Source organism: Geotrypetes seraphini, chromosome 7 (assembly GCF_902459505.1).
Source record: "Geotrypetes seraphini chromosome 7, aGeoSer1.1, whole genome shotgun sequence".
Lineage (NCBI taxonomy): Eukaryota > Metazoa > Chordata > Amphibia > Gymnophiona > Dermophiidae > Geotrypetes > Geotrypetes seraphini.
In genome coordinates this window covers 147,612,562-147,639,963 of record NC_047090.1, presented here as the reverse complement: position 1 = coordinate 147,639,963, position 27,402 = coordinate 147,612,562, and the positions used below count along the sequence as shown (strand labels likewise).

At 45.1% G+C, this 27,402-nt stretch overlaps 1 protein-coding gene across 2 annotated transcripts in view; it reads right to left on the bottom strand.

The window, feature by feature from the left end:
• Positions 1-27,402, bottom strand: part of PRKCH (protein kinase C eta) — a 227,910-nt gene that overhangs the window by 2,565 nt on the left and 197,943 nt on the right. For both annotated transcript variants that reach the window (XM_033952506.1, XM_033952505.1), the window contains exon 13: positions 2,457-2,600. In XM_033952506.1, coding sequence (XP_033808397.1) covers positions 2,457-2,600 — 144 coding nt within the window. The remainder of the gene's footprint in view (positions 1-2,456; positions 2,601-27,402) is intronic.

Sequence of the window (27,402 nt, the reverse complement as noted above, 5' to 3'; positions counted from 1 at the left end):
CTGGATGTCTAAATGAACTGAAAATTGTATTTGAATGAAGAAGGGCGCTCATTTATTAAGATAAGTGTTAATGCATTTTGATTGAAAGTTCCTATTTGTTTTGAATTGTGGTCCTTTTCCATGCCTGGGAGCTGGGAGTTGAGTCAAGTGGAGTTTTTTTCCTGACTCATGATGGTGTTTTGGGCTCACTGTTTGTCTGAGATCTTTTTCCTCCACTTCCTGTATAAGCAGCAGTTTCAGTCTTGGAAGGGGCATTTTTTTCACATTATAGTGGTTTTGGTAACTGTTGAGGTTTGCCATTAGTTATCCCTGTTTGCTGCCAGTTTTGATGAAGAGGTCTTCCCTGTTAAGGCAGCTACTTTTGATATTTATATACTGTGTTGATTAGCACGAGACTTGTTTTCTATTAATTTGCTGGTTCTATATTTTTACACCTGATGCATGTACATGTAGGTATGGTATAACTACCAGTTATTAAGTAATGTTTTTCAAAATACAGTTTTGTTTTGTCCTTTTTTGGAGGCCTTTGTGTACAACCTTTTCATTTCTACTTGCCTTTCTCTTTTTAAATTTTTTATCCATTAGCAGTTAATGAAAAAATGACCCCACTTTAGCTGCATTTTAACTGTTAGTGCAGAGATTAACACGTGTACATTTCTAAGTCAGCTTAATAAACAGGCCCTAAGTGTGGTAGACATGTTACTCTCTGTTTTTTGGATGTGATACAATTGAAGGGTCAGCTCAATGAGCGAAGAATGGCCTTTTCTTGGCCTTGTCACTGAGATTAAGAACACTAAGGTGGGGGGGGGGGGGTGATAATGCCTTGCCACCTGACAGTGGCGTACCTAGCATATGTGACACCTGGGGGTCCATCATTTTTTGACTCCTCCCCAATCTATATGAAAAACATGATTTTTAGTAACAATCCACATGTCACACAAGAGTGTACCTATGAAAAGGCAGCATTTTACATACTGCAGTGAGCAGTACAACATCAATACAACCACACTAAACAAGCCAGAAATACATAGACAAAGGTTAAATTGAACCACCAAGAAGCTGGACTCTGCATACAATGCAACACCACAGAAACAACGATGCATCTGCCCTAAAGCAAAAAAATAAATAAATAGAAAATTTTTCTACCTTGTCTGCTCTGGTTTCTGCTTTCCTCATCTTCTTTTCACTCTCATTTCATCCACTGTCTATCCTCTCTCTGCCCCTTCTATATGAGATCTTCTCTCTTTCTATGCCCCTTCAAGAAACAGTATGCCTCCCCTTTCCATCTCTCCTTTCACCCCCATTGGTCTGACATCCATTTTCTTCCCTTCCCTCCTCCAGTGGTCTGGCATCTCTCTCTCCCACACCCCCATGGTCTGGCATTTCACTCTTTCCCTTCCCCTCTTCCATCAGCATCTGCCCCCTTTCTTTCCCTCCAACCCAATTCCATCCAGTATCTTCCCCTTATGTCTCTCTCCCCTTTCTCTGCACACCAATTCCACCAGCATCTGCCCCTTTCTCTCCCTTCACCACCCTTCCATACCACCCTGACCCTCTTTCTCTCCCTTCACCACCCTTCCATACAACTTCTCCTATGCTCCTTTCTCTCTCCCTCCCTCCAGCAAGGTCCCGCGATGACTGCATCTGCTGCCTCTGCTCCGGAAGACGTAAGTGATGTTGGAAGGGGTGGACCGGCAGACGCAGGGAGTTGCGGCAAGGTCCTGAGCACAGCCGGCAGACACAGTCATCACGGGACCTTCCTGCACTTCAGCGCGGCTGCCAAATCTGCTCTGGAATAAGTATGGCAGTCGCGCTGAAGTGCAGGTCCCGTAGTAGAGCAGTGCGGGAAGTTCTGGACCTAGCCGGCTGTGCACGCCCCTAGGGTGTGCACCCGAGGCGGTCTGCCCCCCCCCTGCTCTTGGTACGCCACTGCCACCTGATCCCCTTGGAGATGAAATGTGACCACGGTCCAAACAGGAGGATTAAACCTTCTGTACAAAAATATCACTTGGGGGCTAATTTTATACCTACAGTAGGCATGTTTATAATACAGGAGAGGTGTGGAGGAGTCAGGGATTATAGTAATGTTTTTATATTATGGTTTTTATAATGAATAATTGTGCAGTGCTTTAAATGGTCCTTGTGGAGATGTGTAATAAGAATTTTTATTAAATACAAATGACCTTTCACAAACCTGTTGCTGGGTTTACCTCATTCCATGCAGGGTCTTATCTGTTACGTCAATTCCTATAGATAAACTCCATAAGTAAACCCAGCATTGGATCAACATACTGGAGAAATTTAAAGCTGGTTGGTAACCTTCTTCTGAACTGATAGGAGGCTTCTGCTGCTACTTATTGTGTCCCTAAGTCATTTACTACTTTATTATGTTAAGTGTACAGGATCCACAGGAAGGAGGCAAACTGATAAGATACAAAAGAGAAACACAAACTTACAATTCTGGGTTTGAAAGGTGGCTCTATCTGTCGCTTGTTCAGCAGGTCCCAGTTGATATCCTCAAAAAATGGATGCCTCAAAATTTCCTTCTCCCCGCCCACGGGCAGACTCCCCAGGCGCTTGCTGGGGTTCTTGTTCATGAACTGTAAGATAAAGATGAGATTATGGATTCATTGTTTGCTGTGCAGGTAGAAATTGCTTCTAATATTATCATCTCCCCCTGCCTAGTACACAAATGGAGTTTCCTTTCAAAAATATATTGCCTGGTAGGAGCTGTGGCTGCAAAACTATGTTTACTAAATTGTAAGCAGGGCCAGGTCATAGGTATCTGACGCCATAGGCAAACTCTCAACCATATACTTCCCAGGGTGCCATAAAGCTCTACTGCCGCTTACCCACAGGTGGCTGTAGGCTGTATCCCCATAGTGCATCTTTCTATTCCTTGCATACCCAACCCCACATTATTTATCATTTCTTCTTCTCCTCCCTATACTCCCAAGTGGCCAACATCTCCCCTCCCCCTCCCCAGGATCTCCCTCCTCTTCCCTTCCCTGGGCACTGCTATCCTGCTGCCTCCACCATCAAAACCCCATCTCTGCCTCAGCTAAGACTGTAGAAAGTCAGCATGGTGTGGAACCCTGAGCACAGACCATACTCAAGCACTGCACATCCTGTTCCCCTCCGATTGAGACTTCCTGTCAGAAAAGGGACAAGACACGGCAGTGCTTCACCATCTGCAGGACAGATGGTGGTTTCATAGCTTGCTGAAATGTGTGATGTGTTGTTGCACTGATGTGGTTATTGTCTTTGTGTGTGTGATTTTATTAAATGTTATTTTGTAATCCACATAGACTCATTGGATATGCGGAATATAAATTTTTAAAATAAATAAATAGGCCTATATTTAAAGACCCCCCTACTGTGCTGAAAGCAGCACTGAAGTGCAGCTCGTCTGCCACACAAGAGTTGTGCTGCTGCCCCTGAAATTCTGCCGTCCTAAGTGGATTCTAGTCTTGATGGTAAGGTCAACGAATCAGGGACTCACTGTTCCATGTGTCTGTAGAGTGCTGCTCACATTTTGAAGTATCAAATAATGTTTAATAATAATAATAATAATAATAATAATAATAATTTTATTTCTTATATAGCACAGTTACTTACCGTAACAGGTGTTATCCAGGGACAGCAGGCAGATATTCTTAACGCATGGGTGACGTCACCGACAGAGCCCCGGTACGGACACTTTTAACTAGAAAGTTCTAGTTGGCCGCACCGCGCATGCGCGAGTGCCTTCCCGCCCGACGGAGGAGTGCGTGGTCCCCAGTTAAGATAAGCCAGCTAAGAAGCCAACCCGGGGAGGTGGGTGGGACGTAAGAATATCTGCCTGGTGTCCCTGGATAATACCTGTTACGGTAAGTAACTGTGCTTTATCCCAGGACAAGCAGGCAGCATATTCTTAACGCATGGGTGACCTCAAAGCGAACAGAGAGGGAAGGAGGGATGGTTGGCCATTAGGAAAATAAATTATGTAACACAGATTGGCCGAAGTGTCCATCCTGTCTGGAGAAGGTGTCCAGACAGTAGTGAGTAGTGAACGTGTGAACTGAGGACCAAGTGGCAGCCTTGCAGATTTCCTCGATGGGCGTGGAACGGAGGAAAGCCACAGAAGCAGCCATAGCTCTGACCCTGTGGGCCGTGACAGCACCTTCCAGTGAAAGACCGGCCCGAGCATAACAGAACGCAATTCAGGCAGCAAGCCAGTTGGAAAGCGTCCGTTTAGAGACAGGACGACCTAGACGGTTAGGGTCGAAGGACAGAAAGAGCTGAGGGGACGAGCGGTGAGCCCTGGTATGGTCAAGGTAGTATGCAAGGGCACACTTACAGTCCAGCATGTGCAACGCCTGTTCCCCAGGATGAGAATGGGGCTTAGGGAAAAAGACAGGCAACACAATGGACTGGTTGAGGTGGAAATCCGAGACCACCTTGGGAAGGAATTTAGGATGGGTACGCAGAACCACCTTGTCATGGTGAAAAACAGTGAAAGGTGGGTCGGCAACCAGTGCATGCAGCTCACTAACCCTTCTGGCAGAGGTGATGGCAATGAGGAAAAGCACCTTTCACGTAAGAAATTTGAGCGAGTTTGTGACCAGCGGCTCAAAAGGAGGTTTCATGAGGGCTGATAAAACCACATTCAGGTCCCAGATGACTGGAGGAGGCTTCAGAGGTGGTTTGACATTGAAGAGGCCTCTCATGAACCGGGAAACCAGGGGATGAGCAGTGAGAGGTTTTCCGAGGATAGGTTCATGAAACGCAGTGATGGCACTGAGGTGGACTCTGATTGAGGTAGACTTGAGGCCAGCGTCGGACAGAGAGAGCAAATAGTCCAGTACAGTTTCCACCGCTAATGAGGTGGGATCGTGGTGATGTAGTAGACACCAAGAGGAGAAACGGGTCCACTTCTGATGGTAACATTGGAGGGTGGCCGGTTTCCTGGAGGCATCCAAAATACGACGGACAGGCTGAGACAGATTCTCTGGAGAGGTCAGCCCGAGAGAAACCAAGCTGTCAGGTGGAGCGAGGACAGATTGGGATGCAGTAGAGACTGATGCTGCTGTGTAAGTAGAGTAGGAAACACAGGGAGAGGAATGGGTTCTCTGGAGCTTAGCTGGAGCAGGAGGGAGAACCAGTGTTGGCGAGGCCACCGAGGGGCAATGAGAATCATGGTGGCTCTGTTCCTGCGGAGTTTGAATAACGTCCGCAACATCAGAGGCAGTGGAGGAAAGGCATAGAGGAACCGATCCATCCAGTTGAGTAGGAATGCATCCGGGGCCAGACGATGAGGAGAGAAGAGTCTGGAACAGAACTGGGGCAGCTGATGGTTGTGAGGAGCTGCAAAGAGGTCCACCTGAGTGCCCCACTGAGCAAAGATGGAGCGGAGTGTGGGAGGATCCAGAGTCCACTCGTGAGGTTGAAGGATGCGGCTGAGATTGTCGGCCAGGGAGTTCTGTTTGCCCTGGATATAGACAGCCTTGAGGAAGAGACTGTGGGCTGTGGCCCAGGTCCAGATGCGGATGGCCTCCTGAGAGAGGAGGGGAGATCCGGTGCCGCCTTGCTTGTTTATGTAGTACATGGCGACTTGGTTGTCTGTGCACAGGAGAAGAACCTGAGGGTAGAGAAGGTGCTGGAAGGCCTTGAGAGCAAAGAACATGGCCCTGAGTTCCAGGAAATTGATGTGATGTTGACGCTCCTGAGGGGTCCAGAGTCCCTGGGTGCGAAGATCTCCCAGGTGAGCTCCCCATGCATAGGGGGAGGCATCTGTGGTTATGATCATGGAGTGAGGGGGTAGATGAAAGAGTAGACCCCTGGAAAGATTGGAGGAGTTCAACCACCATTGAAGAGATCGCTGAAGAGACGATGTCACAGAGATGGGATGAGAAAGAGGATCCGTGGTCTGTGACCATTGGTTGGCTAGAGTCCATTGAGGTGCCCTGAGGTGGAGTCGCGCCAGCGGAAGCACATGGTCCGTCGAGGCCATGTGGCCCAGGAGGACCATCATCTGCCGAGCTGGAATGGAGTGATGAAGGAGCACCTGACGGCAGAGGTGGAGCAGGGTCCGTTGGTGGTCGGAGGGGAGAAACGCCCTCATCAGAGTGGTGTCGAGAACGGCTCCAATGAACTGAAGTCGTTTCGTGGGAAGCAGATGCGACTTGGGGTAGTTGATCTCGAACCCCAGGAGATGGAGGAAGGAGATGGTGTGCTGAGTGGCTTGTAGCACAAGTGGAGACGTAGGTGCTTTCACCAACCAATCGTCCAAGTAGGGGAACACCTGGAGGTTGTGAGACCTGAGAAAGGCCGCCACCACAATAAGACACTTGGTGAACATCCTGGGCGATGATGCGAGGCCAAAGGGTAACACTTTGTACTGATAGTGGCGGTGCTGTATCTGAAATCGGAGGTAACGACGTGAAGTCAGATGGATTGGAATGTGAGTGTAGGCCTCTTTGAGGTCTAGGGAACATAGCCAGTCGTGTTGAGAGAGAAGAGGATAAAGCAAGGGAGAGCATTCTGAACTTTTCCTTGACCAGACACTTGTTGAGGTCCCGGAGATCGAGGATGGGACGGAGGGCTCCTGTCTTCTTGGGAACCAGGAAGTAGCGGGAGTAGAATCCCTGACCCCTTTGGTCTGAGGGTACCTCTTCGATGGCGTTGAGAAGAAGGAGGGAGTGGACCTCCCTCAGGAGGAGGGAGGATTGGGAGGAGTGGAAAGCAGACTCTATGGGAGGACTGTCCGGTGGAAGAGTCTGAAAGTTGAGAGAGTAGCCGTGGCAAATGATGTTGAGGACCCACTGGTCTGATGTGATGACCTCCCAACGGCTGAGGAAAAGTTGGAGACGTCTTCCGATAGGCTGAGGAAGAGGCAATGATGGCGGGAGACTGGCTATGCCCTGGAGAAAGGAGTCAAAAGGGTTGAGATGGTTTTGACAGAGGGAGAGGCTTGGCAGGTTGGTGAGACTGGGAGCGAGCCTGAGTTTGATGCTGGTGACGAGGTCGGCGAGGCTGCTGTTGCGGCGGGTTGAGAGGTCTGGCCGAGAACCTGCGCTGGTAGGAAGACTGCTGTCTGTAGGGGCGCGCAGGCGGAGTCTTCTTTTTAGGTTTCACCAGAGTATCCCACCTGGTCTCGTGTGCCGAGAGTTTCTGGGTTGTTGAGTCCAGGGACTCCCCGAAGAGTTCATCACCAAGACAAGGTGCGTTAGCCAGGTGGTCTTGATGGTTGATGTCGAGGTCAGAAACCCTCAGCCAGGCCAGACGCCTCATGGCAACTGCCATGGCAGATGCTCGAGAGGTCAGTTCAAATGAGTCATAAATGGAGCGTACCATGAATTTCCGGAGTTGGAGCAAACTGGAAATTTGTTGTTGGAAGAGGGGGACCTTACGTTCAGGGATGTATTTTTGTAAGGAGGAGAGTTGTTGCACCAGATGCTTCATGTAGAAGGAGAAGTGAAAGGTGTAATTATTTGCCCTGTTGGCCAGCATCGCATTCTGGAAAAGGCGCTTGCCAAACTTATCCATAGTTTTCCCTTCTCTGCCAGGAGGGGTGGAGGCATAGACACTGGAGCCCTGAGTTTTCTTCAAGGTGGACTCTACCAGGAGAGATTCATGGGGCAATTGAGGCTTGTCAAACCCTGGGATCGGAATGACCCGGTACAAGCTATCCAGTTTGCGAGGGGCCCCAGGGACAGTGAGGGGGTTCTCCCAATTTTTGTAAAAAGTTTCCCGTAGGATGTCGTGGACGGGCAACTTAAGGAATTCCTTGGGAGGTTGCTCAAAGTCTAGGGCATCGAGAAAAGCCTGGGACTTTTTAGAGTCGGACTCTAAGGGAATGGAAAGAGCCGCCGACATCTCCCTGAGAAATTTGGTGAAAGAGGACTGTTCGGGTTTTGAACCGGTATCAGCCACCGAGGGTTCCTCGTCTGTCGATGAAGCGTCTTCCTCGGTACCGGGCGGGGATTCTTCACATAAGTCCGGGTCCCTGATGTCAGGGTGCGCACGGCGGGACGGCGGTGTGGAGGGCTCGGCATGGCGGGTCTTGGAGAGAGACTTGCCGGAGCGTACCGAGGCGGTACCGGGAGAGGAAGACCGGCGCCGTTCCGGGTGCCGGGAAGGGTCGGTATCAGAGCGGGCCTGCACCGTAGGATGGGAACGGTGTGGTTCAGCCGAGAGCACTGGCATGGAAGTGTTAAGCGGTACCGAGGGGGTCGACACCGATGGGATCGTGCGAGGCTCGGACCGGTCCTGTACCGGAAGGTGTGGGGCCAACATCGCCGGCAACAGGTGCTGGAGTTGCTGCTGCAGCTGCTGTTGCAATTGGGCTTGGAGTATGGCCGCGATGCGGTCTTCCAGGGGAGGCATCGGTACCGCTTTTTTCTTCTTCGGTACCATAGGTGCCGCTCCACGCTCCGGCGATGAGGAGGCCAATGATGAGGCACTCACCGATATCGGAGCGGAGCGTTTGTGGGCTTGGCGCGATGCCGGGAGGACCGGAGTCGCAGCCGTGGCAGGAGGGCGCTCAAGGGAAGTGGAAGGCTTCTTAGCCGGCTTACCTGGGGTCAGCGACCCCGAAGAAGGATCCGGTGGCGTCGAAGTAGTCGGTGCCGACTTTTGAGGTGCTGTCGACGTCGCGGCAGGTTCCATGGCAGATCCGGTACCGAAAATAATATTTTGCTGGATCTGCCTATTTTTCAATGTGCGCTTTTTAAGAGTGGCATAGCGGGTGCAGGTGTCAGCCCGATGATCCGGACCCAAGCACTGCAGGCATCAATTGTGCGGGTCGGTGAGAGAGATCGGGCGTGCACACCGCTGGCACTTCTTAAAGCCCGGCTGAGGGGGCATGAAGGGAAACACGGCCTCCGCAAAATCGAAGACGGAGGCCTATATGGTGGCAACAGGCCCCGCCGGGGCCGGCCTGAAAAATAAAGAAAACTCGACAATTTTTTTTTTGAAAATAAAAAGGGAAGTAACCCGAAGGGAAAAAGAGAAAAACAACGAAAAATTACGCGAGCGGGAAGACAGGGACTGATTTTTCAACGGCCGTTGAAAACACATGCGTCTTCTTCGCTCCGCGGAAACGAAGAAACTGGGGACCACGCACTCCTCCGTCGGGCGGGAAGGCACTCGCGCATGCGCGGTGCGGCCAACTAGAACTTTCTAGTTAAAAGTGTCTGTACCGGGGCTCCGTCGGTGACGTCACCCATGCGTTAAGAATATGCTGCCTGCTTGTCCTGGAATAAACCACTATACCCTAAGTTCAAAGCGGTTTACAATGAGAGTCGTGCAGAGAGAGAATGCAATGTTTACAGCAGGAGACATGTTTACAAGAAGATACATATGTTTGGAACAAGATATATAAGATACATAAGCTTTGGAACCAGATATCTAAGATACATAAGCTTGGAACAGGGTACATCTGAATGGGGCAGTTTGCAAGAAGATACAGGCAATGAGAATACAGGAGTTAGCAATATGAAACGAGATATTTTGGGTCAAGTTACAGAACGAAGGGTTTAGAACAAGATACAAGAGATCAAAGCTATTTACAGGGAGATATTTACAATGTGATACAGGATATTACAATGTGAATAAGATACAGGAAGATATTTACAATGTGAACAAGATACAAGAGATCAAAGCTGTTTACAGGAAGATATTTACAATGTGAATAAGAGAGGATTACAGCAATATACGTCGAAAGGGGAAGGGAAAAGGTAGAGGATGGGCTTTCGGGGGGTTACAATTGGTAGAGGGGAAAAACTTAGGTAGTGTTGAAGAGACAGGTCTTCAGTGATTTTCTGAAGTCAGCGTATGATGTGGCCTCGAGTATTGGTTTTGCTAGCCATGTTTCAGTTTAGCTGCCTGGAATGATAGCATTCTGTCTAGGTACTTCTTGTAGTGACATGATTTCAGTGATGGGTAAATAAAGAGGTTTAGTGGTAGTGAAGTAGTAAAGGCCAGTATGGATTGACTTGGAAAGATGCAGTAAGAAACCACTTGGTCCAAAAAACCCCAGAAACCCTCAAGTTCTATACATAGACTTTACAGGAGGATCTGAAAAAATTTCTGGTACATAGAAAAGTAAAAGGAGGTAAAAAGGCTAAGATGAAGGAACAAAGGAGGGAAGAAATGATATTTAGAATTAAAGAATAGCACAAAAAAATCTGAAAAAGCACTAGTAGAGATTAGCATTAAGGACATGATCTGATATTGTGCTACCTTGCATTTTAACATTTTGGGGTGGGCTCTGCTCTATCCTACATATAACATTTTTACTTAATATTTCTTGCTTATTATTTTGTTTTCCTAAATTGCACATTTGGAACTGGTGAATTCCTCTGTTCATGCTTTTGATGTATTTTTGCCAAATGACTTTGCACAATGGCCCTGAATCCATGAGGGATCTTCAAAACGCACTTTGTTTTTTTACACTATTAAATATCTCAAAAGCAAATTACATCACTTTTCCACATAATCACCCTGTTGCCTAACTAGTCACATGATATTCTACGACACGCCCTCTTACCACTTCTCCCACCCCAACTATTTCCTGCGAAAATGTGAAAGTGCGGAAACGTTTTGAAGGACCCCTCCTATGAATGGTGCCTAAAATATAGGTACCGAGGAATGTGGTGCATATCATCGGTCATTCTTCAGGCATCATTTATAGAATCGTGCCTAGCAGGGCCTAACGTGGACTTAGACATTCCCTATTTAGGCCAGTGTTTTCTTGGCCTAAATAACAGTGCCTAAGTCCACTTTAGGTGCCTACACGTAAAACATGCCCGAGATCCACCCATGATTCTTTCCGAATTATGCCAAGGTGTCTACCACCCAATTAATTTTAATTTTTGCCAATTATGAGCTGAAAATTGCTCATTATCAGTGCTGAGTAAGCTGATTAAATAATGACGATAGGCACCTAGATCATAATAACATAAGAAGATAAGAATTGCCATACTACCAAAGGTCCATCAAGCCCAGTATCCTGTTTCCAACCGTGGCCAACCCAGGTCCCAAGTACCTAGCTAGATCCCAAGGAGTAAATCAGATTTTATGCTGCTTATCCTAGGAATAAGCAGTGGATTTCCAAAAGCCATCTCAACACTGGCCTATGGACTACTCTTTTAGGAAATTATCCAAACCTGTTTTAAACCCCGCTAAGCTATCTGATTTCACCACATTCTCCGGCAACGAATTCCAGGCATACCTAGCCAGTCTAAGTGTCTAAATTTAGGCATCTTTTATAGAACCAGGGTCAATTTGCCTGCATGTTGAGAAAGGCAAGAAAGACAAGAGAAATGAAACTAAAGCCTCCTTTTACGAAACTGCGATAGCAGTTTCTAGCGCGGGGAGCCACGCTGAATGGCCCGCGCTGTTCCCGATGCTCATAGGAACTCGATGAGCGTCGGGAGCAACGTTGGCCATTCAGCACGGCTCCCCGCGCTAGAAACTGCTGTCGCAGTTTCGTAAAAGGAGGCCTAAGTGTTTCTAGAAAAGTAGTGTTATTCCCCTATGAAACCCAAAAAGCTGAGTTTCCGCTCAAAGGAGGTGGGTAGAACAAAAAAAAAAAAAAAAAAGAACGTCATCATTTAGATTCACTTTTAATGGCACAAAATAAAGACAAAACACTTAGCTTAAAAAAACTGTCCCACACTTCAAATTGTGAGGCTGCTGCAAAGACTGAGAACCAGCGTTGTATAGTAACTAACCCCCTCCCCCCATTTTTTGAAGCCACGTTAGGCTTTTTTATCACCAGCAGTTGCGGTAAAAGCTCCGACGTTCATACTGCCGCAGCCAGTGATAAAAAAGACTAACATGGTTTCATAAAACGGGGGGAGGGAGAGGGGGTGAGGGGTGGTGGGGGGTAAGTAAATGTAACTAATTATTTAGGTAAAAGTTTTGCTACTTTTACTTGAAAAGAAGCATAGGATAGCATTTTTTACTTTTACTGAATTAGTGATTTCACCAATTTTTACTACTGTTATTTAGTTACATCTGATGTTTGAACTTAAAAGTAAAAGTGGAAGGGAGATATAAATGACAATTCCTTGTTAAACCAAATGAATAGCAAAACTGAGAACAGGATTTTGCTACTGTGTTTCCCCTAAAATAAGCCCTACCCCAAAAATAAGCCCTAGTCCTGGGATTCACCGGCAGTTCTCCTTCCCTCCCTCCCATCCCTTGTGCAGCAGAACCCTTTAGCGAGCACCCCCCCCTCCACAGCCGAACCCCCATCCTTCCTTCCCTGCCATCTGGATCCCGCCGTCCGCGAGCCCTACATACTTCCCTACGCAGTGTCGGGCTGGCACACTCTAAACAGGCTGCTTTGGCACTGTCCGCCCGTGAATTCACTCTGCCGCATTACTGATGAGTGGATTCACGGGCAGACAAGGCCGAAGCAGCCTGTTTAGAGTGCTGCCGGCCCGACGCTGCTTAGGGAGATATGTAGGGCTCGTTCGCAGTTGGCAGGGTCTGGATGGGAGGGAGGGAAGGATGGGGATTCAGCTGTGGGGGCGGGTGCTCGGGGGGTGTGTGCGTGCGCTTGCTCAAGGGTTCTGTTGCACTAGGGATGGGAGGGAAGGGAAGCTGGGTAAGGGTCCTGCTGCACGAGAGAGGGGAGGGAAGATGCTGCACATGTAGGGGAGAGAAAGGAAAGAGGAAGAATTGGGGTGAAGGAGAGGAAGGGAGAGATGATCATGTACATACCCCGAAAATAAGACCTAGTGCGTTTTTTGGGCCTAAAATTAATATAAGACACTGTCTTATTTTTGAGGAAACACAGTATTACAAACTTTGTCACACTAAAAGTTGATCATCTCATCTTAAATTTTGCTATTCAATGAATATAGACTATAAGAACAGCGGAGTTGCCTGGTATCCAGCTAAACAGAACAGTGATGAGTTAGGTCACTTTAAAGCTGGTAGCAATTCTTGGTGAAGAAATATTGTAATTGCAGTACTTTTACTTTTTATTCAAAAAGTATTATGTTAGGCAAGAACTTTTTTACTTTTACTTAAGTAAATTTTTTAATGTGTTCTTCACTGTACTTTTACTTAAGTATTAAAATATACATTTATTTTACTTTTATTTAAGTACTTTGAACAACATTGCTAAGAATTCCACTGTGCTTTTACTCTGCTCCAGCATCAGATTCCCCGCCTACAAGACATTACCAGCTCCAAATAAGGAGAAGTGTTCCCCAGCACTAGGATACTGCATGGGAAAACCCTCCTTCTCTGGTTCAGAGAAAAGCAGCACCAATGAGGCTGAGCATGGCACCAATGTTCATCGTAATTTCCTGAAAAGAAAGTGCAGTTTGGAACTGACTGACTTGGCATGAAGTGCTGGCAGAATGAGACAACATTAAGGAGATGATAGGTCCCCTGAGGACACAGATTGAAGCACTCATCACTGCATTTCAATAATTATCAAGCTCTCCAGTGTTAAATTGAAGAACCTCAGTGCTTCTTTGCCACCTCTTTTGAGCCACTCTAGATAGATCCTTAAGATCTCTTCACATCCTCATACTGTTTTCAATGAACTGTGGCATAAATTCCTTAGAGAGAGCTACAATCCAGACAGCTCCAGACCTCCCTTGCCAGTCTCCAAATCTTCACATCAGAAACATAAGCAAGACCATTTGCTGGATGGCCTGTTGAAGCTTTCTTCACCAGACAGATTTAGGTCTTTATCGTTGGACAAAAGATTCCCATCTGACCCATGTCATGAACTCAGGTTCAACAGCGGGGTTTCAAAGGCTACAGGATATTCATCAGTCTCTCTACATATTAATTGCTCTCCAGGATTACTGCTGAACTCCTCTCCACCATAATCAAAAATTAATCTTGGCCAGAAAATACTAATTATACAAAGTTTCTTCAGAATTCTCTCTCTCTTTTACACAGGACAAGCTTGACCCTAGGAGAAAATTCCTAGGAACTCTCAAACATCTGGATGTCCCTAACAATACGATTGTCCAGAAAACCCTAAAGTTGGAAAAACTGTGCAAATTGAGGTTTTTCCCATGAGTTTGATTGTGCTTGATCAGAAAATCCATGCACAACTTAGGTGCAGGCATTTAGGCCCGGTTCTAGCTGGCCTAAACGGGTGTTCCTAAATGTTATGCAACACGCTGGTGCTTAGTGTGATTCTATAAAAGGTATGCACACCTTGTAGAATCTTGCTAAGTACCGCCCTAGTAGGAGCCCATTTTTGGGGAGCTATATATAGAATCAGGCCCTTAGTACATATTTAGTTGATATTAACCATCGATGCTTCCAAGACAGGTTGAGGAGCTCATCTTCATCACTTACAAGATACAAGATTCCCACTCCATGTCTCCATATCAATCTATTGAAGCTCAGACCTATTCATTATTCCCTGACCACATTTGCAAATTTCCTAGCCAACTGTGTTCTGCAGATTCAATCAGACTATCAGGGGGCAATATATCAGAGATTCTCAACCCAGTCTTCGGAACACACTCAGCTAATCAGGTTTTCAGGTTACCCATAATGAACATGCATGAGGTAAATCTGCATATAATGGAGGCACTGCATGCAAATTTATCTCCTGCATATTCATTATAGATATCTTGAAAACCTAGACTGGTTGGCATGTTCTGAGGACTAGGTCGAGAACTGTGTTTTATATCAACAAGCATCTGTGTCAGGTGACATTGTAAATATGGAAACTCTCAGTATGAACATTTATCTGTTAGCATCACAGTTGCTAAGAGAACAGAGTCAACTGGCTGACAGACTTAGTCAGCAACTCGAGTCTCACGGTGGTCTCTAAAGGAGGAAGTTGTCCTAGATTTAGTTCAAAGATTGGGACACTACAAATAGATCTCAACAAGAAACGTCAGGTCTTCTATTCACAATGTTTAAGTCAGCACCAGCTGGTATCGGATGCATTCACAATTTCCTGGAAGGAGAAGCTGCTGTATGGTTTTACTTCCATTCCACTCATCTCCAGATCTATTTAGAAGATACATTTAATACTACTAATTCCATATTGACCATGACAAGTCTTAAGTCAAATGGCACAACACCCACCAATAATGCTCCCATATTCAGTGGATTTTCTTACTCAGAGAACAGGAATTCTAGTTCATCCCAATCATTGCTCGTTAGCACTATTAGCATGGATGTTGAAGCCAAGTAATTGATAATCTACATGTCTAGTAATATTTGAAAGATTTTATTGGCTTCCGGGAAAGACTCCACTAGAAAGTCATTTCATCTAATATAGAAAGGATTTATGATTTGGTGTACCAAACACGGAGAAAACCCTTTATTAAGTACCTCCTTCACTTATCAAAGTCTAGCCTCAGCACTTCTTCAGTAAGTGCAATTGCGGCATACCATGACAACATCAGCAAGAAATCTATAAGCACCCTCTTGTGCAAAAGTTTATGAAAGGCTTAATGAATTTAAAACCAGTGGTTAAAAAAAACCACAAGCCTGGGATTTAAATTTATAATAATAATAATAATAACTTTATTTTTCTATACCGCCATAGTCAGATTGACTTCTAGGCGGTTTACATAGAAAGAAGGCTGGACAATCAGCGAATTACACAGTGTGAAGGAAGAAGTTACATAATAATTAGGGAAGCATAGTGAAGGAATACATGAGAGAAGAAGTTACATAATACATTGGGGGTGTAAGGGGAAAGAATATCTGAGAGAGGTCATCTAAGTTGACAGAACCACCTTTTGAGCCATAGGGCTCCTTTTACAAAGGTGCGCTAGCGTTTTTAGCACACGCACCGGATTACTAGCCGAAAAACTACCACCTGCTCAAGAGGAGGTGGTAGCGGCTAGCGCGCGTGGCATTTTAGCGCATGCTATTCTGCGCAGTAAGGCCTAACTCACCTTCGTAAAAGGAGCCCATAGTCTTTTGCTCTTTTAAAATCTCTAATTTGGAAGACTTTGTTTTTCATAATTATAGCCTAGTTTTCCTGGAACTTTCCCATCTTACTTCCCCCCTCCCCTTTTTTTTACAAAACTGTGGAAGCAATTTTTAGCGCAGGCCGGCGTGCTGCTCCTGATGCTCATAGGAACTCTAATGAGTGTCGGGAGCAGCGCAGAGCATTCAGTGCATCAGCCTACGCTAAAAACTGCGGTTATTGAATTATAGGGTGCCTTTTTCTTGCATTAGCATAGTCTCTAAACCACTTTGTTGCAGATGCATAAGAACATAAGAATTGCCGCTGCTGGGTCAGACCAGTGGTCCATCGTGCTCAGCAGTCTGCTCACGCAGCGGCCCTTAGGTCAAAGACCAGTGCCCTATTTAAGTCTAGCCTTACTTGCATATGTTCTGTTCCAGTAGGAACTTTTCCAATCATGTCTTGAATCCCTGAAGGGTGCTTTCCCCTATAACAGCCTCCAGAAGAGCGTTCCAGATTTCTACCACTCTCTGGGTGATAAAGAACGTCCTTACATTCCTTACTTCGCTTCATTTTGGATTGTCAACAGTAGCAAATTCCACAAATGAGACACCTGAGTAACATACTTAAAGAGATTGTTTGCAGTTATTATATCAAGTGGGTAAGACTGAAATGAACGCATTTACAGGATCTGAAGAGTGTTTCAGCAAACTGTTTGAAGGCTGCAATGGAGGACTTCGGGGGCCGCACGTTGAAGACCACTGTTTTATAAGATCAGTTCCCACGGCTCCAAGGATTTGGCATCTCCATTAAATTGCCAGAGGTTATGGTAGGAGTGGATAGCGTAGCTGGGTTTAAGAAAGGTTCCTGGAGGAAAAGTCCATGGTCTGTTATTAAGACATGGGGGAAGCCTCTGCTTGCCCTGGATTGGTAGCATGGAATGTTGCTACACTTTGAGTTTTGGCCAGGAGCCGGTGACCAGGATTGGCCACTGTGAGAACGGGCTACTGGGCTTGACCCAGTAAGGCTATTCTTATGTTCTTAAGTTACAACTAACTGATGGAGAGGAGAAAAGCTCATAATGGGTATAAATAAAAGATGCTAATTTTGTTAACATCTGGAAAATAGAAGAACATGATTTTAACTTCAAACACACAGTCAAAGTTCTGACTGATCTGGCAAGAAACAATTTATGCTACCAGTGGGTAGCAGACCTGATAAGAACCAGATCTGCCTCTCCTTCCCTCTGCCTAATCATTTGCCAATAAAAATGCACTCTACTAAAATATTTGCAGTGCTAACAAAAAGTGTACTGTGTGCTAATGGAGAGAGGAGGAGGAGGAGGAGGGAGCAGTGAAACAATGAGCTGGACAGCTTGCCTTTCTCTTGGCTCTGCTGATAGAGATCTCATTGTCAAGCAAATCAGCATTCTAGGCCAGAACTTCAGCAAAAGGCTGTTTTCAGCATGAAAGGCTATCTAAACATAACTAGAGCAAGTCAAACTGGATCTTCATGGTATGATCAAGTTTTAAGACTAGCTGCATTGTTATTGTTACAAAATTAAAAGGTAAAAAAAGCCTTAAGCATCTCCACTAAATCTGACTTTCGCTGACCTAAACAACATTACCAAGGGATTAGACTGAGAAAAGCAAGAATTTGATCCTATTTAACATTCTTCTCCTGTGGTCAAAGGGAACAAAAGCCATAGGTGGAGCAGAAAAAGAAGCCGAATAAGAAACCATTAGAAAGGGCAATTCCTATCCAGCAGGGCCTTTGCAAATATATTTTGTGCCCTACCAAATTTTTGGCCTTGTACCTCCTCAATTAACTTTCAAGCCTGTAGGTTCTGAAATGTTGATAAATGGCTACTTCTAAAACTATCTTTTAACAATGAATAAAAATGTGAAAATGTGCACTAATAAATATTGACAGCCACACAAACTGGTGGACCAATGCTCAAAAACTAACATCGGCACTAGAGTAGAGAGTTGCGCGGGGACAGAAATCCCACCCATCCCCGCCAGGATCCTCTCCGTCCCCACCCGTCCCTGCCAGGATCCTCTCCGTCCCCACCCGTCCCCGTCAGGATCCTCTCCATCCCCGCAAGGAATTACCCCCATCCCCGCCCATAAAAAGCAGCAATTTCTTCTGACAGGATCATCAATTCCACAGTTTCTTTTGCTGTTTTCCTTGTGGAATCTCTTTGGTGGAACACTTTTTGTTTTCTCTTCAGGTAATTAACTTATAAACCCCCTCTTTTACTAAGGCTGACGTGTCCATTATATTATATGGACGAACCCTGCTTCCAAAGCCTTCCATCCCCGTGGGAGTCCCGTTGGCTAGAGGGGGGTCCCCGTGGGAGTCCCGTGGGAGTCCCGTGGACCAGAGGGGGGTCCCCATGGGAGTCCTGTGGGTTAGGGGGGATTCCCGCGGGACTCCTGTGATCCCCGTTCCCGTGCAGACCTCTACACTAGAGGCAATTAGTGCCAGGTATTGATGTGCGCAGAATGCACAAGAAACAATGTGCACACCAAATATTACTGCAAATTGCATTTAAATATAGGCAAACGGATGTAAATGAGATTAGCTATTTCCTCTCAATGCTCAGAAAAATGGCGCAAAAAGAGCCCTGCCCTAACTTTGGGAACCTACCACCAGTTCCGAGGTTGCATTGAGGGGTTAAGAAAGGATATCTCATTATTTCCCTTTTAAAATCTGGCATTTTAATTTTATTTGCAAGAGGAAAGAAGCCCATGCAAGTCTCTGAACGCTGGTGGTGAGGAACCAATGTATGCGAGTCCAAGGAAAACCGAAAGCAGATACACACATTAGCACCTGTTTTCTGTGGGATCAGTAAGTTTCTTCCCCCCCCCCAAAACACACACACACATTTCTCCCCGGGTGAAATTTGCCCCTGGAATGTTCGCCCCCCCCCAGGATATTTTGCCCCTCCACATTTCACTCCTGGATATTTTTCTCCCCACCCCCCAGAATTTTTGCCTCAGTAAATTTTGACCCAGTTATAATAAAATCAGAGTAAAGTTTTAATATTCATTAAAAAAATCCAAAAATTACAATTAAAACCAGAACGATCAAAGAAAAAAAGTCAAAATAAGACAAGAATAAAACTCACAACGAGCTGCAACTAGAAACTGAAATTGTAGGCAATTCCTCTGAGATAGTCAACCAAATTTCAATCTTACACATTGCGTTTGATCCTTATTGAAATGGCAGCATATGTGTGTGTGTGTCTAGCAAGTTACCATAGTTACTTCTACCATTAAACGCCTAGTTGAAGAGCCAAGGTTTCCCATGCTTCCTGAAGTAGAGATATTGGAGGGATTTTTTTTACTTAGGGTAAAAATTGTTTTTACTTAGGGTTGCCAGATTGCCTCTTTGAAAAAAAGAAGACGCCTAGCCACGCCCTGTTCCGCCTCCATCTCGTTCCTCCCCCAGCCCCGCACCATGAACCTCCCCAAGCTCGAAGGCCGCATTTGGAAGTCTTCGCACATGTGCAAGCATTGACACAATGACGTCACATGCATGCACATGTGCATATGATGTCATCATGGTGATGGCTGCGAATGCACAAAGGCTTCCAGACACAGCCTCCGAGCTCAGCATTTCCAAAACCCAGTCAAACTGCCAGGTTTTGGAAATCCCTCCGGGAAACCAGACAGTCCTCTAAAAAGAGGTCATGTCCGGGTTTTCCCAGACGTATGGTAACCCTATTTTTATATCAAATTGTAACAGTGTCAGGGAAAGCAAACCAGCAAGCTTCTGAGACACCACTGGGCAGTGGAATTTTTAATATCAGGTTTTCACGGGGAGGCTGCCTAAATGAAAGCTGGAATCTACAGATTTTGTAACAAGGGTAATTGCCTATCTTACTCAGCTAGGAAAAAAACACAAATTATAGTCAGAGCTGCAGTTAAAGCCTTCAGAAAGGTCTGAGCCAGGAGAGATAGACCTAGATAAAGGCCTTAGATCTGATGAATGTAAATAAAGTTTCTGTTTTCTGGAGATAATGAATGCATTGTTTGTTTCAGGAATAAAGGCTAGCTTTCCTCTTACCTAGGTTGCTTTTGTAGGGTTTCATTGAACCAGTCAATTTTTATTTTCCTTTTGTTTTGTGCAAACTAGTGTTTAAAGGGCTCTTACTCAATGTGGAAAGAAAACAAACATTTACTTTTGTGGATGCTCCAATTTGGCTTTAGGACTCTAGTGAGCAGGACCTTATAGGCACCCTTAGGCAGCTGACAAGGCATGAGTTGCTACATACTCTGAGCTCCATTGCTTTTTCTCTAAATACTTTTAAACCCACCCGATTTATTTTTAACTTGCGGTTTCTTCTTGCTTCCTTGTGCATCTAGCTCAGTAAGAATCAGTGCTAGGATCTGGTGCCATGAGCTTTCCCCCATTGTAACAGCACCCTAACTTTCACTTCAAAGACTCAACCACGTAAACAGCACCCTAAATTGTAATTTTCCTGGAAATGTCCAGTTAACTTCTTTTGTAATCTGCCTAGAACTGCAAGGTACTGGCGGAATAGAAGTCACTAATGTAATGTATATGTCCCCTACCACCAATATACCTAGTCCAATGGTCTCAAACTCAAACCCTTGGCAGGACCACATTTTGGATTTGTAGGTACTTGGAGAGCCTCAGAAAAAATAGTTAATGTCTCATTAAAGAAATGACAATTTTGTATGAGGTAAAAGTCTTTATAGTTTATAAATCTTTCCTTTTGGCTAAGTCTTAATAATAATATTGTAATTTATAGCTAAAGAGACATATGATCAAGAAACTGTTTTATTTTACTTTTGTGATTATGATAAACATATCGAGGGCCTCAAAATAGTACCTGGCGGGCTGCGAGTTTGAGACCACTGACTTAATCTGATCATTGTAGTGACAATCCTAGGCAGAGGCATGTGTACCATGGCTTCTTCAAGAACCTTGAAATTGTGATCCCTAAATTTGGCCACTAGGGGGTAGATGCACAAACTTCGGTATTGTAGCTCTACAGCACCGGAGAAACATCGGTCTAATTTTAGCTCGACACTAACCAGCAAGCAAATTATATGCATACTGTTGGTTTGAGCATTGGTCATTAAAATGGTCAGAATTTCCTAGGATATGCCTACAAGAGCTCTGCGGTAGGTACAACTCTTACGTGCACGTTCCCAAAAAGTCCAACCCCAATCCAAAAAAAGTTCATAGTGGACCAGTGGTCTGGTGGATCTTCCAGCCAATCCAACCCCCCGGAGCCCCACGAAGATAGTCCTTGTGGTCTGGTGGCAGACCTTATCCCCCCTGCTGCTCTCAAGCCCTCCCAAAATTGCCCCTAATCCCCCAAAACGGCCCTTGTGGTCCAGTAGTAGACCCGATTCCCCCTGAGCCCCACAAACATGTCCCCGATTCCACTTCCTGTCAAACCTCCCCCCCCCCCATTCTGATGGGCTGGTGGCAGGGCCGGCACTCTCAGCTCAAGAACCCTCCCCCCCTATCCCCTTATGGATTGGGACACCTTAACATCCCATACCATGTTTTAAAGAGTGGCAGGAGGGATACCCAATCCCTCCTGCCTCAGGGCCCGCCTCTTCAAAATGGCAGAGTCCTGCCCCTGTCCGATGAATCCTAAGAAATACTGGGAGGGTGGGAGGGGCCTACATACCATATAAGGAGTTATCCTTCTCATTCTAGAATCTCATGCACAAATGTGCTCATTAAGTGTGTGATTTTGTGCTCATAGGTTACAGAATACTAGCGGTTACCATTAATTAATATACTAAATGTTGGCAGAAAGATCTGGGGGCAGAGTTGGCACGTACTTATGTGGTTAAGTGCTGATATTCAGCACTTAACCACATAATTTAAGTGGCCAGATCGGTCTTTCTATCTTTCTGCAGTGTCGTAAGGCAATCAAGTGCTGAATATCAGCACTTAACCACATAAGAGGCCGTTGGCCACATTGACCTAGATATTCAAAGCTGGTGCCTGGACATGGCCCAGCACTAAATATCCAGGATTAATGTTGGTGGCAGGTAAAAAACGCTGACCACCACTGGCTCACTATCTATCATATATTCCTAAGTTTGCACCTGTCATTTATTTGTTACATTTAGGAGACTACTTTAGGGCTTAGTGTTGAAAGTCAGTGATAACTTCCTAACCTTCCCCATCCTAAATCTGCCCAGGCTGACAGCAAAGAAAGCGCAAACTGCACAGAACTGGAGACTTCATACTTTATTTGCTACTAAAAACTCCTGAGTCTTTATACACACACGCCCGACATGGCCATGTTGCGCTCATAATGTGTTTTTTACCAAGTGAATGATATCAAACTTTGATTAAGAACATAAGAATAACCATACCAGGTCAGACCAATGGTCCACATAGTCTAGTATCCTGTTTCCACAGTGGCCAATTCAGGTCACAAATACCTGGCAAGAAACAGTAACATTCCATGCTCCAAGTTTCCAAGTTTCTTTATTTTTTTGGTATACCGTTTAGCAAACAGGAACCTAAACGGTTTACAATGGGATACGACTAAAAATTAAAAATATCCTAGAGACCGGTATATATATAAAAGAAAAATAATAAACAGAAGAGGGATATATGACACATTGACATACTGGAAACAATGGGAAGGAGGGACATGGTAAGTTAATAAATACATCAAAATAAAAATGAAGGGAGGGAAAAGTACAATAGGGTATCTATCTCAAGGCAAGCATTGGCTACCCCCATGTCTGTCTTAATAACAGATTATAGACTTTTCCTCCAGGAATTTGTCCAAACCTTTTTTAAACCCATCTACGTTAATCGCCGTTACCTCTGGCAATGCATTCCGGAGCTTAACTATTCTCTAAGTGAAAAAATATCTCCTTCTATTTGATTTGAAAAATATTTCCCTGTAACTTCATCGCGTGCCTAGGGTCTTTGTAATTTTTGATGGAGTAAAAAAATCGATTCACTTGTACCCATTCTAAGTGTTCATTTATAAACCTACGTATGTGTATGCAGTCTCCCAGTTAATTGCCTTTTAAGCCCTAGTAGAGTTTCAAAGAGGCCAGCTTGGTAGCCTAAAATAGGCAAGTTGTGGCATCCATAAGTGTCCAAAGGTTCAACCATAGGATGCGGGAGTTGCTCTAGTAGACACCATGCTTCTTTGCAGGGTAAGAGATCTATAGGCACCTTTTAAGGAGCTCAGTTTTTTTGAATATTGACCTCCCAATAAATTCACTAAAATAATATGAGATCATTTTTCTCTTCTATTGTGTGTTTCAATTCAACTTTTCTCTTTCAATCTACAGACAGGCTCTGTTATACCTAACTGCACCTCTAGCCCGCAGCCCCTCCAAGATTTTGAATTGTAACAATCATGGTCATCACATAGACATGCTATAAAAATACAGATTAACGTGCAGCTTTCCGCATGTGTATCCCTATTAAATTCTGTTTAGATACAGTGCATCAGGTTTTCGGCATAGACACAGATGACTCAGTTTGCCCTTGGCCTTGTTAAATCACCAGATACTGTGCTGCCTCCGACATCAGTTTTAATGTGATGAAAAGCTTTCAAGGAACAATTGGAGAGGGCAATAGTAACTTGACCGAGTTAGCAAATGAATAGAAAAAGAGTCACAGAGCCCAATTACAGAGGGACCCTCTTTGAGTGCCAGGCTACCTTTTGTTCACTGCACATTTTTCAGCAATGTGGGAACTGTCACTGCCACTTGATGCCTGAAACTCTTGACACAACATGCGCACGAAGTCGCCAGTTAGAGAGTGCTTGGCCGACTCCTTGAAAGCAGGAATGTTCTTGATGGCATTAAATGACTTGAAAGAAAATGAAAAGACATGGTGCCCCAAGAAGAGGAAGGTAACAGCCACCTTTTTTTCTGCCATACTCGAGCTCCTTGCTTGGCGGAAAACAATGGGGTGATGTTCAAAACTAATACAATTCAAACTCCTCTTACTGACCTACAAATGTACTCACTCAGCTGCCCCTCACTATCTCTCTTCACTTATCTCCCCCCTGTGCCCCACCCCCCATGAACTCCGCTCAGCTGGTTAAGTCCCTCCTATCTATGCCCTTCTCTTCAACTGCCAACTCCAGACTCCATCCCTTTAGCCTTGCTGCACCGTATGCTTCGAACAAGCTGCCCAAATCCCTACAGCAGGCTCCGTCTCTGGCATTGTTCAAGGCCCAGTTAAAAGCCCACCTCTTTGAGAGTGCTTTCTTTTTTTTATATATTCTTTATTCATTTTTAAAACTTTCAATAAGTGCAGCATAAGATACAATCAATTTACACTTTACCATCACTTACTATTCTATCAAAAACTAATACACATCAAATATTCCCTCCCCTAACACCTAACACCTCTCACCTTGGGTTCTGCATCCCCAACCCTATATGTCTCGTCTGTCTGTCCAAGTTAGATTGTAAGCTCTTCCAAGCAAGGACCATCTATAGATGTCAAATTGTGCAGCGCTGCATACGCCTTTCAGCGCTATATAAGTGATAAGTAGTAGTAAATATAGGCTCACTGATGGGTAGCGAGTACGTAATAAGCCTATTCATGGATTTTTTTTGCTTCTATTACAGGGAGCTCGATGGGAACTTATTCTCTAAAACAAGGTTTCTCAACTCAGTCCTCGGGACGGAATGTTGCCCAGTTCTAACAAATCTAAATCCCACATCTTTATACCATCGTGTCAATCACACATTGAGATTCTGGAGCTGTGCCAGCCTCTTGGGTCCTGCATGTGGAACAGGGAGCATTTCTGAATATGCTACCCTGGAGGATCTGGATTTCAACTTTCTTCCTAAATTGCTCAATTTGGTTTTCAGACTCTCCTCCCTCCTGCATTTTCATATGTGATTGGTATTTCAATGATTTTGGATTTAGTGGCCCAGTCCTCTCCTGGTTCCAAGACTTCCTAACCACTCGACACTATAGTACTGGATGGTGAACTTTTTAACAGCTGGCACCCACACAGAGGGTATCCAACCTTCTAATGTAAGCCTTGGGAGTCAATCTAGACCTCACACGAATAAAACATTTCACCTATGCAGATGACATAACGATCATGCTACCTGTAATGGCTGCATTAGCCAACACTCTTCCTACTTTCAAAAAATGTGTCCACATCATAGAAAGCTGGGGGTAGGGAGGGGGTGTCTGGGGGGGTGGCATCAGGGAGTTGGCATCCCTCCTGCCATTGCCTTAGTTTTTGGGTGGGACCGATGGCAGGAGGGAGTGGGAACCCTCCTGCCATAATTATTTTCGATGCGGTTGCGGGGCAAATTTTTGGGGGTGTTCGGGGAGGGAGGGGGGTTAGGGGTACTTGTTGGGAGGGGAGTTAGTAGTTGTAGCTATGGCAGGAGGGTGTGGGAACCCTTCTGCCATAATTATAAAGAGTACAGGGAGGGGTGGGCCGGGCCAGGCCAATGGTGGTTTCACGATGGCAGGAGGGAGTTGGCATCCCTCCTGCCATATTTGTGGGGACCGGGTGGACAGCATCGGGCCCGATGGTAGTGGCGGCGGTGGATTTAAAACCATGGGCTTGCTCTGCTAAAAAGCATTGCGAGCCTGTGGTTTTAAAGGGCAGAAGAGTGCAGGAGAGTCGGCCAGGATAAAAGCAACTGGTCTTCAGCAGTTGCTTCTTTTCTGATCGGCAAACCCAATCGGTGTTAACTATAGTGTTTAGTGAATTGCTGCCCTCCTAAATTTGCATGCCATTTCCCTCATTTGCATGCACGGATTGGGAGGGGATCGCTAAACACTTTAGTGAATTGGGCCGGAGGGAAATCTACTCACTAAGGGCTCGCAAAACAATCAGAACACGATCGGTTTGCTTAGTGAATCCTGGCCTTTGTCGGCCAGGATGCAAACGGAAATGGATCGTGCACGGTTTGGAGGTTTAGTTAATCTAGCCCTTACTTTTTATAGAATCACGTATTTTGAGTCAGGTGCCTAAATTTCAATGAAATCCAATTAACAGCAATTATGAGGTGTTAAATGCTAATTATCAGCACCGATTAAGCTTATTAAACAATTAAGTTAGGCCTACATCGGCTAAGCACGCTGATGTAGATGCATAATATCTTTTGGCGCACTGTACAGTATAGAATTTGTGGGTCCATGTTTTTTTTTCATTTGCTGATAACAGTGCTCACTCATTCTAAAGCAGTGCTTCCCAACCCTGTCCTGGAGCATCACCAGCCAGTCAAGTTTTCAGAATAGCCTTAATGCATATGCAAAGAGCAGATTGGCATATCTGTCACCTCCATTATACGTAAATCTCTCTCATGCAAATATTTTTGGCGGGAGGCCTTTGTGTACCCTGTTGATTTCCTTCTTTGGATTTTCTATGAGCCTTGCACATGTTCTTAGTATTGTTAAAGAATTTTTAAAGTTTGCATTCGCAGCACTGGAGTGACACCCAGTGGACCAACAGACACACCCGTGAGGAAGGCCTCCACCTGGGGGGCCGAAACACGGATCTTGGCATTGGCTGGATCCTTTCAATATAAGGACTTTACGTCCATAGGAGTTTTTATGCATGTGTTTTTATTTATGTGCTCTTGTATTTCTTTTGAATTTATAGAAATAAAGGTTTGTTTGTCCCAAGGTTGACGTGTTCTATCCCACTCCCCACTCGTTCTCTTGTTGTTTTTGCATACAACACGCAGACGTACAGCCCAAGCGGCTCTCCAAAGCTTGTAACATGTGTGATGCTGTGCTGATCCCTGAAGAGTTTAGCAACATTGGCTTCTGCAATTCTGTGTAATGTGTCATCAGTTTGCATAAAGATGGCTTAACCTTTTTTCTTTGCTTATGAAGGGAATTTGAGCCCTGTCCAACTCTCTACTGGATTGCATGACTATATTGCATAAAAAGATCTATTTGTCAAATAGTAATGAGTCAGTTTCATGGTCCGTTTTGACTTTTTCTACTATACAAGTTGTCTTTGTGTTGGTGACAGACACTGCCTTAGAAGATGGATTGCAGGCCCCACTGAATACAGCCTATGCATAATTATGTATACTGTGATGAAGGACTATAGAAGCTTTGCAGGGAAAATACTGTAGGATGTTGTAAATACTTGTTACTCAGGGAAAGTAATAATGAAAGGCATTTTTCTGAATGAAGCTGTGTTTTATTTGCAGAAATGATATCTCTGATAATTGCACACTCCCAATGTTATATAAATAGCAAAAAAAGAGGAAAATATACAATATACTAGAAAACAAATCACTCCATTTGATCAATACACACCGAAGCCAGAAAAAGTCTTTTAAGGCGAAAGAAAAGCCTCAGACACGGAGAGGTGTTCCCACTCTCTTCCACCCATGCATCACTGCCAAAAAACTGGCATCACTCCCAGCGTTGTCATAACTAACCATGGGGTTCCTGCATGGTTGAATTGCACTGAGTAGAGCATTTAACGGGACAATGCCACCGTCTCCTCCAACCAATGTGGCACT